This window comes from Phoenix dactylifera, unplaced genomic scaffold (genome assembly GCF_009389715.1).
Source record: "Phoenix dactylifera cultivar Barhee BC4 unplaced genomic scaffold, palm_55x_up_171113_PBpolish2nd_filt_p 000007F, whole genome shotgun sequence".
NCBI classification, from domain to species: domain Eukaryota; kingdom Viridiplantae; phylum Streptophyta; class Magnoliopsida; order Arecales; family Arecaceae; genus Phoenix; species Phoenix dactylifera.
In genome coordinates, this window is record NW_024067666.1 from 4,394,655 (window position 1) to 4,408,481 (window position 13,827).

At 37.4% G+C, this 13,827-nt stretch overlaps 1 protein-coding gene across 2 annotated transcripts; it reads left to right on the forward strand.

Moving 5' to 3' along the window:
- The first annotated feature begins 1,667 nt into the window (after positions 1-1,667).
- On the forward strand, positions 1,668-12,471 carry LOC103704551 (probable protein phosphatase 2C 55). Of its 2 annotated transcripts, XM_026803629.2 has the most exons (6): positions 1,668-1,908; positions 2,420-3,289; positions 4,970-5,294; positions 6,867-6,929; positions 8,479-8,628; positions 11,893-12,471. In XM_026803629.2, exons 2-6 carry the CDS (start codon positions 2,562-2,564, stop codon positions 12,184-12,186), a joined length of 1,560 nt encoding a protein of 519 aa, XP_026659430.2. In that variant the 5' UTR covers positions 1,668-1,908; positions 2,420-2,561; the 3' UTR covers positions 12,187-12,471. The 2 variants fall into 2 exon arrangements, with proteins under 2 accessions (XP_026659430.2, XP_008786118.2); XM_008787896.4 differs by lacking the exon at positions 6,867-6,929.
- Positions 12,472-13,827: the final 1,356 nt, after the last annotated feature.

The window sequence follows — 13,827 nt, forward strand, 5'->3', positions numbered from 1 at the left end:
TGCTGAAGGGTCTTTTTGGGAAAAAATAAAAAAGGAGTGATTCCCACCTCATGGGAAAGTAACTTTCCCATGTTTCTCATGGGAAAGACTTTCCCATGAAATGTGGGAATCATATTCCCATGGGAATACAACTTTCCCATCTCTCTCCTTTGAAAACTCCAACCAAACAAGAGGCATTTCATTACTTTTCCGTTGACCACACTTTCCCCCCTCCCTTTCCTGCGAACCAAACGAGCCCATATATATATTTGCTAAGGAAACCAGCAGGAAGATTGCCCTCCCTAAACGTATGCGGCATTTTTTTTTTGGGGGTACAGAAAGCTATGCGACACTTGAAAGACCCACGGGGCTCGCTTAAGCCGCAAAATATCTCCCAAAATCTGACCTCTCTCCAAGATCTTTGACGCGAACCATTTCCCACGAACATGGTGCGCACAAAACAAAATATCTTATTTTGCTATACTTACTCTGACGCGCATGTTGAAGAGGAAATCTTAAAATCAAACTAGGACTAACGGGTCCGTCCGTTTCATAACTTTAAAAAAACAAAAAACAAAAAAAAGCTGAATAATACATAATACATAATATATGACCAGATAATATATATTAAATAAAATAATCAACCAACGTCTCAATATACGTCTCCAAGTAAATCGATACATAATTTCAAAAATATGATGTTCACCAGTACATACTATATAGTCAGATGATACACGCCTAGCAAAATATTTATTTACCGTTTCAATACACATCTCTGCATAAATTGATATACAATTTTCAGAACATGAAATTCACCAATACATGGCCAAGTAAAACACACTCGTCAACTTTTCGATGCATACTATAAATTTCTGAGATACACATTCAGTAGTGACCTAATATATACATCTAGGTAAATTGATACAATATTTCTAAAATATATATTTTTTTTTGCTAGGGCTAGAATATGTTCTTTACCAAAACATAGTACAAGGTTAGGTAATACACGCCTCAAGCGTTCTAACATATACTTTCAGATAAATCGATACAGAGTTTTCAGAATATGGTATTCACTAATACGCAGTACATAATCAGGTAATACACACTTAACAAAATAATCATTTATTGTCCGAACACACATCTCTAGGTAAATCGATATATAGTTTTCAGAACATGGTGTTCACTAGTACATAGTATATAGCCAAGTGATATATACTCGCTGGCTTTGTGATACATACTGTAAGTTTCTTTGATCTTGAAAAAAGAGAGAGATTTCGAGAACAAAAAAGAGATTCAAAAAGAAGAAGGAAGATCTCATGAAAGGGGGAGAGGGCTTGAAAACGAAGAGGAAAGGCTTGATAAGGGGGAAAAAAAGAGAGGATGCGAGCGATAGCCCTTATTCGCATGCATGATTTTTATTTATTTATTTTTTAAATTATGGGACTGATGAATTTTGGTAGTAATAATAAACTTGTTTTGATTTATTATTATTATTTTTTATAATAGATGCTAGAGAAATTATGGTAAAATAGGAAATCCGTTCCATTCGATGATAACCTTTGATAACCGAGATCAAAGCACCCGTGACGGGGGGGATTATGATACGGGGAAGAAGGGAGGGAGCAAGTCCACAGCAAATAGGAACCGGGCCGACGCGTTTCTAACTTTAGGGTTAGCTAGGATAAAAGGGGCTCCAAGAGGGCGGTGATTATACCGTCTCGCTCTCCTTCTCTCTCCCAGTGCCTATTATCGGCTGAACCAAGGGGAGGGGAGTAGAGGAAGAGCGCGTGGATCCCTTGCTTCTCTCCTCTCCGATCCTCTCGTGTCCTCCCACAGAGAAGAAAAGAAGAAAAAGGAAATAGAGTAAGGGAGGGAGAGAAAGAGAGAGCGGATCCGCGAATCTTGGAAGGCTCTCATCGTCGTCATCAGGTGCTTTAGGATTTCAAAATATCTTCCTTTTTCTTTCGATATATTTGTTTTCTTTTGGGTTTTTTCCTGATATTTTTGTTCCTTTTTTTTTTACTCTTTATTTTCACAAATTTTAATAAAGGGTTCTTTTTCCTCTCCTTGGTTAGTTGTTTTGGTGATTTCTGGTGGGGATTTTCTCTGGTTAGGCTTGTTTTCTTTCTTCGTTTCTCTGAAAAATTGTTTTTGCACGATCTTGGGTTAAGATTTTGGGTCGAAGGTTGTTCTTTAGGTTGTTTCTCTCTTTCATCCGGCTCTCAGGAACGGATTTTGTGGTCGAAGATTTTTTTTTTTTTGGTCGGGAGGGGATTTTCTTTCTAAGTTTATGATTTTGATTTACTAGTAGGTCGTTCTATGTATAGTACTTCAAATTACAGTTTTGTTTCTTTCGCAACATTTCGACTGGGGTGCTATATTTTCTTTTCTGTTCTCCATGTCTCAACCTTCCTGTTTTCGATCCTCTTCTCTTTATCAGGTTTCTGGTTCCATCGGATCACCGAAGGAAAGTGATTTGGATTTGGCTGATGCATCAAGAGTAATGAGATATTCTGTTTTATGTCGGTCCTTGGACTGGCGTCTGATTGTTTGAAGAACCCCTCTGCGCCTGCGAGGATAAGATGCCATCTATTTATTTTTCAAGGAACAAAGGGCTGCAAGCTTCATCAGAATTCCTACTAGGCCGGGGCCAGAACTTCTTGTTTGGCAATACCTTGTCCTTCCCGTCACAACCCTTCTCCACTCTTGGCCACAGCATTGATCAGCCTCCCCAGTCTTCTTTTACTGTCCTAAGAAATTTCATTACAGGTGATCGTCGCAAGGGACCATCTTTCCTTATTGGAACGCTCTCTCGCACCTTTTCTGTGCTTTCTGTGACTGGACCTTCTTCCCAACCTTGTTTGCACAACACTGACCCTCTGCCTTCTGAGCCCAACCAAAGATTTGCTTGCAGTTTAGTCCAGAGAAATATAATGTCTGCTTGCAATTCTTTATTGGGTAGAGCTGAACTGGGTGCTCGGCATCTGGAGAATATGAGCAGCAGTGGACAGATTTTGAATTCTGCGATGCGAGCTGTTATCTGTTATAGCTATAAAGGTCTTGATCATTGCAGAAGAATAAGTGGTAGCTTGAGAAATAGACAACCCTGGGGTACTAATATGGTCTACAGGTGTTTCTGGTCTAATGCAACTGGGACAAGTTGGAAGTCTAATTTTTCCTTAGAGCCAGGGGTACAAGATTTTCAGTCGCAGTGTACAGTACCATACTCTGCTGGGGCAGCCCCTGACGTGTCTCTGGATGAAACTTCACAGGAAGAGCAGTTTGAAAATTTAGCCGTACCCTTTGACCAGTATGTTTCTGGACACATCCATTTAATAGTTGCACTATTGCCAATTGACTGATCGCATTTCAATAGAACATTGCATGTGCATATGTAGTTTATAGTATTGGCCTATTGATGTTATATTACATGTTTGTATAGATGCTGCTGCAGCTTGATCATCATTGCATTGGAAAGGGTTTGTTGTGATTAAAGATGGAAATTTTTACAGGTAAAAAGTAATTGGATTCATAAGTGAGATGGATTCAAATGCCATTGAACTGGTTGTCATGGTCAAAATTTTCATCGTATACAGTGGCATTTACTACTTTAGTTTTTTTTTAAAAATAAATCAACCTTGCCATTTGAATTTTTTTAATATGACTTTGTTTAGAAGGGGAAAATAATGCATGAAATCTGAAACTTAATTTAGTGACACGTTGGAAAAACTCTGGCCTAAACTTCACTCATAGAGGAGAGGACTTGGGTTTAGATGGAAGATCTGCAATAAGAAAAGGTAAAGTGAAGGTAGTGCAAAGAAATTTGGTGAGTCTTGTCTAGGGGGGTTGGACCATAGAGGTCTAAAAAGAAATGGACAGCAAAATGAGTTTGTAAAGTTGACCAGAACAGATGGGTTAGGGGAAAAAAATTAGCACTGCATATCATGTAAGTGCTCGAAATATATAGTTCTGTCTTGTGCTAAGGTATGCACTGGCATATAAACGTACATGGGCCTACCAGAAGATAAACGGAAAACAGGCTGTTATATGCTAGGAAATCCCTTTTTACGTTGTCTATATTCTGGCCTGTATTTAATTACTTTTTATTCTAAATAGACATATATTTTGGGCACTCAAACAAGTATTTTCTCTCCTGTAGAAGTTTAAGCATGATTCTGTGTATGTATTACCCGACTCAAAGAAACGAAACCCTAATTGATGTGAATTAGCCTTACATTGGATTAAACAAGAAAAAAACCAGGACTATAATTTGGCATGAGATTGAGGAGGTTTGGCAGAGTGCAAATAGAAGATTGAACTCATTCAAATGATAATTTTTAAGTGAGGGTGCCTGAACTGTATAAATTTGCAATGTCATCATATGCTGAGCCAAGGACTCTCATCCCAATGGTACAAGTGCATCCTGCTGGTACTGTACCATTCCACAGAGAGAATGCTATGCAGGATGGCTCGATTGTTGAGAATAAGTCATATTTTTTTCTTTGGTCTTTTTGGCTGTGTTTCGTTCCATTATTAATGCAAAATGAGTTATTGACAGATACAGCCTTCTATTTTCTGTCATTATCCTCAGTTCTGTAGCATATCTTCTTTATCAGTAGTTATTGTATATTTTGCATGTATTAGAACTCAAAAGTCATCATTTTTCTGGTAACTCACAGAAAAATTGACCATTACCTAGTAGCTTAAACTGCTTATGTGTCAAATCTGCCAAGTAGGCCATGTCAGTTGTTGAGATTAACAGTAACCAAGATCTCATTGTTTATTAATAGGATTATTTTTGAGAGTTTTCTAATAATGAGATGGACTTTTTATCTGAACTTGGTTGGGGGCTTACCCGATATTATGATTTCCCCATGTCAGAAGTTTTCTCATATAAGTTCTAGTTAACTTTGATGTTTAATGTGGACGTATTTGTTGCTAGTGAAACTGCTTTTATGATTTGGATAAATTATCTGTTTTTGGGTTACAGAAAAGTACTGGGTGATAGGTCTTTGAAGCTGCTTTCTGGATCTTGTTACCTGCCGCACCCAGATAAGGAAGAAACTGGTGGGGAGGATGCTCATTTCATATGTGTTGAGGAGCAAGCCATTGGTGTGGCAGATGGTGTTGGTGGCTGGGCAGACCTTGGAGTTGATGCAGGACAATATGCTCGAGAGCTTATATCTAACTCAGTGTCCGCAATTCGAGAAGAGCCAAAGGGGTCCATTGATCCAGCAAGGGTTCTAGAGAAGGCTTATTCCAGCACCAAAGCAAAGGGATCATCAACAGCATGCATCATTGCTCTTACACATCAGGTTTTTAATTTCCTTTTCCCTTTGCTGCCCCAATAACACAAGTTATTAGGCATGCGCAACTACTAAAAATATAAGATACAGGACAAATTTTGGAAAAAAAAAGCATGGATTAGGTGCTAATATATTCCTTCCTCAAGAAATCGCTTGAGATTTATCTGTTGTATTGTGTTCTTGATCAAGATAAGATTTAGTTTTGTATGACCAATAAATCAATATGAATTTGGACTTTGGAGGATGTGGAACTCTTATGATTCATGTAGAATTATGAAATTTCCAACTTAAGGAGAGTTTCCTCCATGGACTCCTTATCAGAAACCAGCAAGTTTAGGATCCTTTTCTGTAGAAGTTTAGCATGGTTTAAACTTTAAACCTTTGAGGGAGAGATCGAATTAGGGTCATTATGGGCGTTGAAAAGTTGGGAAATATAGCTGCTCTTTTATGGTATTAGGCTTAACATTTATTTAGTGGCACTTGTTTTGAATAAATCTTCAATTTCTCCCACTTCAGGAACAGCTATTATATTTAGCACTGAATTTATGATACCATCTCTAATCACTTTAAATTGTAGAAGCACATAGCATTTTTAAGATATGGACCATGCCAGGATGCCCTTCTTGGCATTATAAATGTCCTGTAGGCTGAGTGGAATGTATGGACAATTTTACTTGTTACTATCATTCTATATGACATGTACATTACATTGCACAATGGTGCATTATGATTAACAAATAGGCTGATAGTTGTTTGACCCTTTCTTTTGGTATAATTATGCATATTTGGTTTCTTAAATAGCATAATTTTGTTGTTATTTTGTGTTTAACATAAATACATTACTGCAATATGCACTTTTTTCTCTGATGTTTGTCAGTAACTGCAATGTACATATGAGAGCATTCATTTATGACTGAATCAACTATATTGGTCAAAGAATATTTTAGCATTCATCTTTAATGTATCTGATGACTTGGTTGCATGTATTTCTTTACAAATGCATGCAATACACCATAGAAATATCATGCCACCTTTTCTGGTTAACCATTGTAAATATATTCTCCAAGATGAGTCATCTCATCTTAAAAATGACTGTCTTCATGGTGTGGAGTCCTACTTCTGAAAACAGTTTGGTTGAAGTTGGGAATTACACTTAAACAGAGACCTACAATCTTAGATAGATGGACCACTTGAAGTAGTCAGTCATAATTGGGGAAAATTGCCGATGTGGCTCTGCATCAGAGCTTCAACTCACAATAGTTTTCAGATATGAAAAATTAAAAAAAAAATCTGATCTCCCTTCCTCCATATTTCTTCCATGTATAAGCAATAGATTGAGTGTATCACCTCTAGGGCTATGCTTAGTCTCGTGTGCAATATAAACATCAAAAGAATCGGAGAGGTGAAGATGTCTGATTTTTATTCTTGCAAAAGTTCACAAAATTATGACAGTATCCCTTCTTTTAAACCCCCCAAAATCCTCATCCTTTCTAAACTAGGATTTTGAATCATAGGAATGTTATGGCAATTTTCCCCAAAACATGGAAGAAATGAAATAAAGTTACTACTATGACTCAACAGGTGTGTGAAGAGTGGGGAATAAGGGGCATGGCCGGCAAGAGGCTTCCTTATTGGCACCTTCAGGTAGCTGTGGTTTCTCCTATCATACTGAACTTGTGGGATGCTTGGTTAAAATAAACAGTATTGTAGTTCTAACATCTCAGGTAGGTAAAAGCTTAAAAAGAAAGATCATCTGAACTTCTAATGTTAGCCGCGGCATCTCCACCCCCCGCACCCCGCGGGGCTTGCCCCATGCATGATTTGATTCTTTCACAAGATGGAGATACATGCAATATCATAAGTTGATCATATTAGGAACCTTACTTTCAGACTGTTCATGACTATCTAATGTCCCTCTATTTAGTATATTACTTGATTCCTTACAACTGAAGGTATAGTGCTGAAGATGACTTGGGCCAATATATCGAAGAGATCTGAAGAGCAGTGCCAATGAATTCAATAATATACCAAGTTCAAGCAAATGTTCATGAAGAGCTTGCAAGTTGTCTTGTTCAGTGAATTTGTTTTGGGTTCATAGTTTCTAGAATTTGCTATTTTTGAGTGGAAATTTTGGTAGGGCAGGTTTAAAAATTCAAATTAGTTGGCTGCATTAATGCCACGACAAATTAGTGTTTTGATATATGACGCGGTTTTGGTAGAAGAAGATATAGCCAGATTTATGAAAGGTAGAAAAATAATATTAAAGAAGAAATAACAGTTAATTTTTATGTGGAACGAATTTATATTTTGAATACATTTCCTTCTAAATTTGCAATTTGCTATCCAATTAGCCAGCTAGATAAATATGCGTCAACAATAATGGTGCATCGCTAATCAGTAATAGGATATTTGATGATGCTTTCTGTTTCCCCAAATTTGCCATAAATTAACCATGCCTATAATAGTAATCTATTTTCATAATGCCTAACCTATCTTATTCCTATTTAAAGATCTGTTATAAGAATTGATTAGTGATTCACATGTATTACTCTCATTTGTTGTCACTATTGAATATTGTAATTACCAGAACAATTTAGCATCTTTTGGTGATGTCCTTTCTGTTGTTGTTCGTCATCTTTCACCAATCATTGATCTGTTGCTACCCCCACATGTTTGAGTATTCGGTACATATTGTCTCATAGTTCCAATTTGGCTAGTATTTTAGATCTGAATATGCTAAAGGCATAACTGGAAGCTAGGGAGTAAGTAGAGGTCAATCTCTACATCATGTTATGCTGCATTTGACAGTGCTTTCTTTCGGGAAGCATGCATATTAATTTTTACATGGGGATAAGGATCTGCCATTAGCCTTGCCTCCAAAACACATGTCATCTGTCCAAGCATAGTGTTGAAATGGATGCTATTTTGTGTGTGATGCCCTTTACAAGTTAATTATATAGCTTCACAATGACTATGCAGGTATAGACCTGAATATAAATGTCTATGCGCATGTCCATACTGCATCAGTATTCTCACTAGTGTTTGAAAATAGATAAATGTTGTACAATATATCGTGAAGAGTTTATCTTAATTACGAAGTTATTTTTATGATTTAATGTAGCTTTCTGCATGCTGAAACTTTTCACATAATAAACATTGCTTACGTTTTATTTGTTTGTCTTTCTATTTGCAGGGTATTCATGCTGTAAACCTAGGGGACAGTGGCTTCATAGTTGTCAGGGATGGCTGTACCATCTTCAGGTCACCTGTACAACAACATGACTTCAATTTCACTTATCAACTTGAGAGTGGCAATGGCAGTGACCTCCCAAGTTCTGCCCAGGTCAGTTAAACCTTATGCCTTCTCCTGTTATCAATTCTTGTTGCATACTTGCATGCATGGTACGTTGTAGCGGCCCAAATCGAGCAGTATGGAATGTACTATACCGTACTAGTTCGGTACCGGTACTCGTTATGGGTGGTGTATCGAGTATCGGTATGCTAAAAAGATTCCGTACTGACACTGTGCTAGTATGGCATCGGTACGGGGTCGGGTATCGAGACGGCGAATCTTGCTTGCGTGAACTAAATTAAGGATCAAGTGTTGGGGCTCTTCTCTTCTAATTCACGCGGGCTTTAATTCTAACTAACCCTAGTAACAAATGCCACTATTAGATTTAATATGTCAAGGGCACATTTGTAATTTGAGGGTGTGGCTGAGTTAAAAGAATAAAAGATAAATAGTCTTAATGTAGCGAAGTAATGAAACACAAGAGGGCAGGTCTTGGTGCGATGGTAAGGTTGCTCTATTGTGACCAAGGTGTCACGGGATCCAAACACGGAAAAAGCCTTTCCACATGCAAGGGGTAAGGTTGCGTACGTCTGACCCCATCCAAACACCACAGTGGCGGAAGCCTTGTGCATTGGGACATCCGCTTTTGTTATTGTAACATAGTGAAGACATCTCGGAGAAATGGCAATACCAACAGATTCTGAAAGAAATTAACATAGTCCATGATTTTTTTCAAGAAGTCAAGAATTATTTGTAGAACCCATCAATAGTGCCTAATAACCATGTCTTTTCCATTAAGCACAGATAATTTTTTGAGGAATGCATATGACAACTGGTTCACATAATATGTGAGAATTCCTTTAGTCATCGATAGTATTTTGTCACTAGTCTAATAGTTTTACATTCATCTACTTGCAGTGGCTGATTGTGTGGCATTCAAGCCTCCTCCGGTTGTGCTTTACAAGTGACAGGAGGCTTAAATGTTTTTGAGCACCTTACATTTTGGTGATGAAAGGATGGTTTATTCAGACTTAAATAAGCTACATGCTCTCTTGCTAGTCATCCTTGTATCACCAGTAAGGTAATCTGACAGCCAGTTGCATGGCATGAATGACGATAACAAATTATCAGTGACAACAGCGCTGGATCAGAAATGCTATTTCTTTTGATTTTAATTAATAACTTCAGAAATTTGGGCATGCCTTCCCAACGAAGTTCAAATGCATTATGCATGAATTTGTATGCCATACCTTGGAGTGCAAACTAGATTATCAACCTCACCTAAAGTAAGTAGGCAGCTATTTTGGGTAGGGTTTTGCATGTGTAAAATACCATATATTGGATATTTCACCTCCCTAAATGATTAGCTACTTTTCAGCTGAGGATGGGGATGATCTAAACTGCTCTACTAGAATACTTTAGCAGAAAATTGTAGCCGTATCCCAGGAATATCTCCTATGAGGTGACAATTATTAAATAGAAAAGCTGAAAAGATGCAAACAATCTCCTTGCTTGGGTTTTTTAAGAGAACTGAACACAAACTGAATGGTGATTTTTGATATCTGAAAAATATTGGGATTGCAGGATAGATGCCCTCCATTAATTTCTCTTAATTCTCTATTTACCTGTTCTCCTCTCCTCAATCATTCTGACCATTTTGGAGGTGTCATAGAATATTATTTATTTTGAAAGAAAACATGAGCTGATCCAAAACCACTTGAGTTTTGGCAGTTTTAGTTGAAATTAATCAATTCCTTCTGAAAGTAGCATATATGAGGCTGAAACCTCTTTTCTTAAATTCTTCAAATCAAGCTTTTAGGAAGTTTGTTCGCAAAATTGAACTAAATTTTTTTTGATTCGAACAAATTATAAATCATGTTTTTGTTGAGTGCAAGAAATCTATGAAATATTACCTTTCTTAAGACGTCTTGGTACGTCAATATTTTAAATTTTATGTGAACAAAGACTTTGTAAATGTTGTTTTTCATCAAGTGTCAACAAAAACCAGAAAATACAATTAGAATATATAAATTTGTAAAAGAATAAAACTTATGTTGTTTTGACCAAATAACATTATGGTGTTAAGATGTTGTCCAACTAATTTTTATTGCTTTTTTTTAATTTTCTACTTTTAAGCTTTATTTTTTCTTCTTTATTTTTTTAACAATACTTGGTTTTGGTCACTAAGGCCTTGTTTGGATGTTCAGATGTGTTATCCTTGGGACCAACTTAGGCTAATGATGGAAGAGTTGTAAGCTGTGGCAAGAGAATAGTTTTCTGTGAGAAGAGAGGAGTTTTCCTAATCAGGAAAACCAGGTAATAAATAGAAAAAGAGCAGCTTAATGCACGAGGCTTCCGTCATTATAGGATCCGGAGAGGGTTAGATATATGCAGCCTTGCCCTCGCATGCCAAGAGGTTGTATCTGTGTTTCAAACTTGTGATCTCCAGGTCACAATGGAGTAATCTTACCATTGCACTAAAGCTTACCCTTAGGAAAACTAGGTTATAGTTAATCTCTTAAAACCAGGATGCATAAATCAGCTTTTCAATGGAATTTGGCATAAATCTATTTTTAGGGATTATGTTTTCCTGGGCTGATGCAATTGAAAGCTTCTTCCTCCTGTGTAACTACTTCCTGGTGATCGCTCTAGATTGCTCTAGATGGGGTTTACGCAATGGATAACTCATCTGGGCATCCTAGCAGCCCCTCAAGCTATACATTATATCTCCAAAGGTTGCATATTGTAGAAAGTAGTATGTAATGTTTTTTTTCAGAAAAATATATAAACATATTGCAAACAATGTGAAATACTTGTCTTAACTGAAACTAGAACAGTTCGTGCATCCAAAACTATCAAATCACAGCTCTTTGACTTGGCTGCAACAGAAATTAGAACCACCCTTTCATACCTCAATGTAATTTGAGCTGGTCATCGGGATGGGACCTTAGAGGTTAAGCCTTTAGCTTGGCTAACAGCTTCTCCAACCCTGTACATTATATTGAACCCAGATTTTCTAGCAAGAGAGAACAAGAATCAGTCTGTAGTGATATAACCGTTTAATTTCTTGTCAGCTGTGTTTTGAGGGGTAAAAACAAAAAAAAGAAAAAAAGAAAAAAGAAAGAAACAAAGAAAGAAAGAAAAAAAGAAAGAAAAAAAGAGAGAAACTTCTGGTCAGATGTGGGCCATGTATTAGGCAGCAAAGAAATAGCTTTAGCTATTTTGTTCCTTTTAGCAAGCTCTATAGCCTTATAGTGTATGAATTTGGCACATTTGTGTGGATTAATTGGCGCCCTTTTATTTGCATGTCTTCAGGTATTTACCTTCCCTGTTGCACCTGGCGATGTCATCATAGCAGGAACAGATGGGCTGTTTGATAATTTATATAATAATGAAGTTACAGCTGTTGTTGTCCATGCTGTCAGAGCCAGGTTGGGGCCTCAAGTGACAGCTCAGAAGATAGCTGCACTTGCCCGCCAGAGAGCGCAGGATAGGAACCGGCAAACACCTTTCTCATCTGCTGCCCAAGATGCTGGGTATCGGTTCTACGGAGGCAAACTTGATGACATTACAGTTGTGGTATCCTACATCAGTGCATCCAGTTCTTGATAAAAATCCATTCTTCTTCTGTACAGCTTCGGAGGTGAAAACTGATATCGGTGCATTGCATGGATTCATCTACTGCTGTCCTTTGAAGCTCCTATTTCAAGAGAAATGAGCTTGTCTTTTGCTATCATGATAGCTGGTTCAGTTACCCTTTCTATTTGAGATTTCACATTGCTTTGTCGCAACCTTAATGTTAGAACCTGTGTAAGTTCAGGCTGGCTTTTTCGCATACATTTTAAATCAATTCATAAGGGTGGATAGAAAAGGTTCCATCTTCCTATTTCATTATGCCTTTTTCCAGTAGTCATTTATTATGAAATTATATATGTGTTTGTTCATACGTGTGTATATATGTATGTACGTATGTTATGTAAAGGTCAGGTTAAAACCTTGTTTCTGCTGATTCTTTAAAAATGAGTCAGATTTTGACTAGGTGTACATGTTGGCTTGAAGGTTTGACTTGTAGTAGCATAGTCATATACATATCATGGACTGGGATATCATCAGGAAATTCCAATCCTTCCCCTGGAGAGTTAGTCCTGACCCTGCCATCCGTCGAACCATTTCACACAGGGATATGTGTATGATTATGAAATATTTCGCAAAAGGATTGGAATTTCCGGACATGTTCATATCATATACATGATATGTATATAGTCAAAATCTCGGACCACATCCATGATATGTGTATGACTATGAGCCATTTCACACAAGGATTGGAATGTGCTGATGATATTTTGGTCCTGACCATGAATATTTTTGCCTTTTCTGGGGTGGCAAACTTCCACAAAAATATATAAATTTGGCATAGTAATCCTTTATTGTTTTTTGATACGGTAATCCTTCAGTGTTTAAGAACTAGTAGGATGAAGGCATTGGAACAGCAATAATGATGATAGATCCAAAATAGTCTCAAAAGCATACACCAGATTTTGTCTTTTCACTACTCCTATAGATCATATAAAAAGAATACCGTTGAAGGGAAAGAACCACATTGACAAAATGGCCATAATGCTATATAATATGAACGTATTGTCTATGTACACTGCACTAAAAAGAGGGATCCTGCTACGGATGATACTTTCCTTCTCCATGAAGCTAGCCTTCTATCAATCCTTTCTATCAATGTATAAGCCAAGCTCCTTGGGGGTGTTTTCGATCACTAATAGGCAGTCCATCATAGACAAAGGGAAAGGTGTCAAGCTTATAGTTTAACAACCTAGCCAGCTCATCTCTCTCTTAAGTTGAGAATGATGATGGAACTCTCTTGCTCAGTTTTATCTGAAGACCTGAAACCTTGTCAAATATTAATGGCAGGGCTTAATGGTGATGATTTTTAGAATGTCTGTGAAAACATCACCCATTCTAGTTTTACTCTTGCCGAAGCATGCTTAACTGTAGAAATCTAATGAGATCCGGTTTATTAGTATTGGTATGATTGCACCTGTCACTTTTTAGGGCATCAGGGCATCGGCTTCCAATGTAAACAGACTCTGGAGAAAGCGGGTCTCCTTGGCGAATCCCGCGATGGCATGGGAAGCATTTACCTGGGATACCTTTAATTAAGATGACAGTTAAAGGGTGGGAGAGAGGAGACCTGAAATCTAGTTCATCCAAGTGGGTGGAAAACCTCTAGCTTCAAAC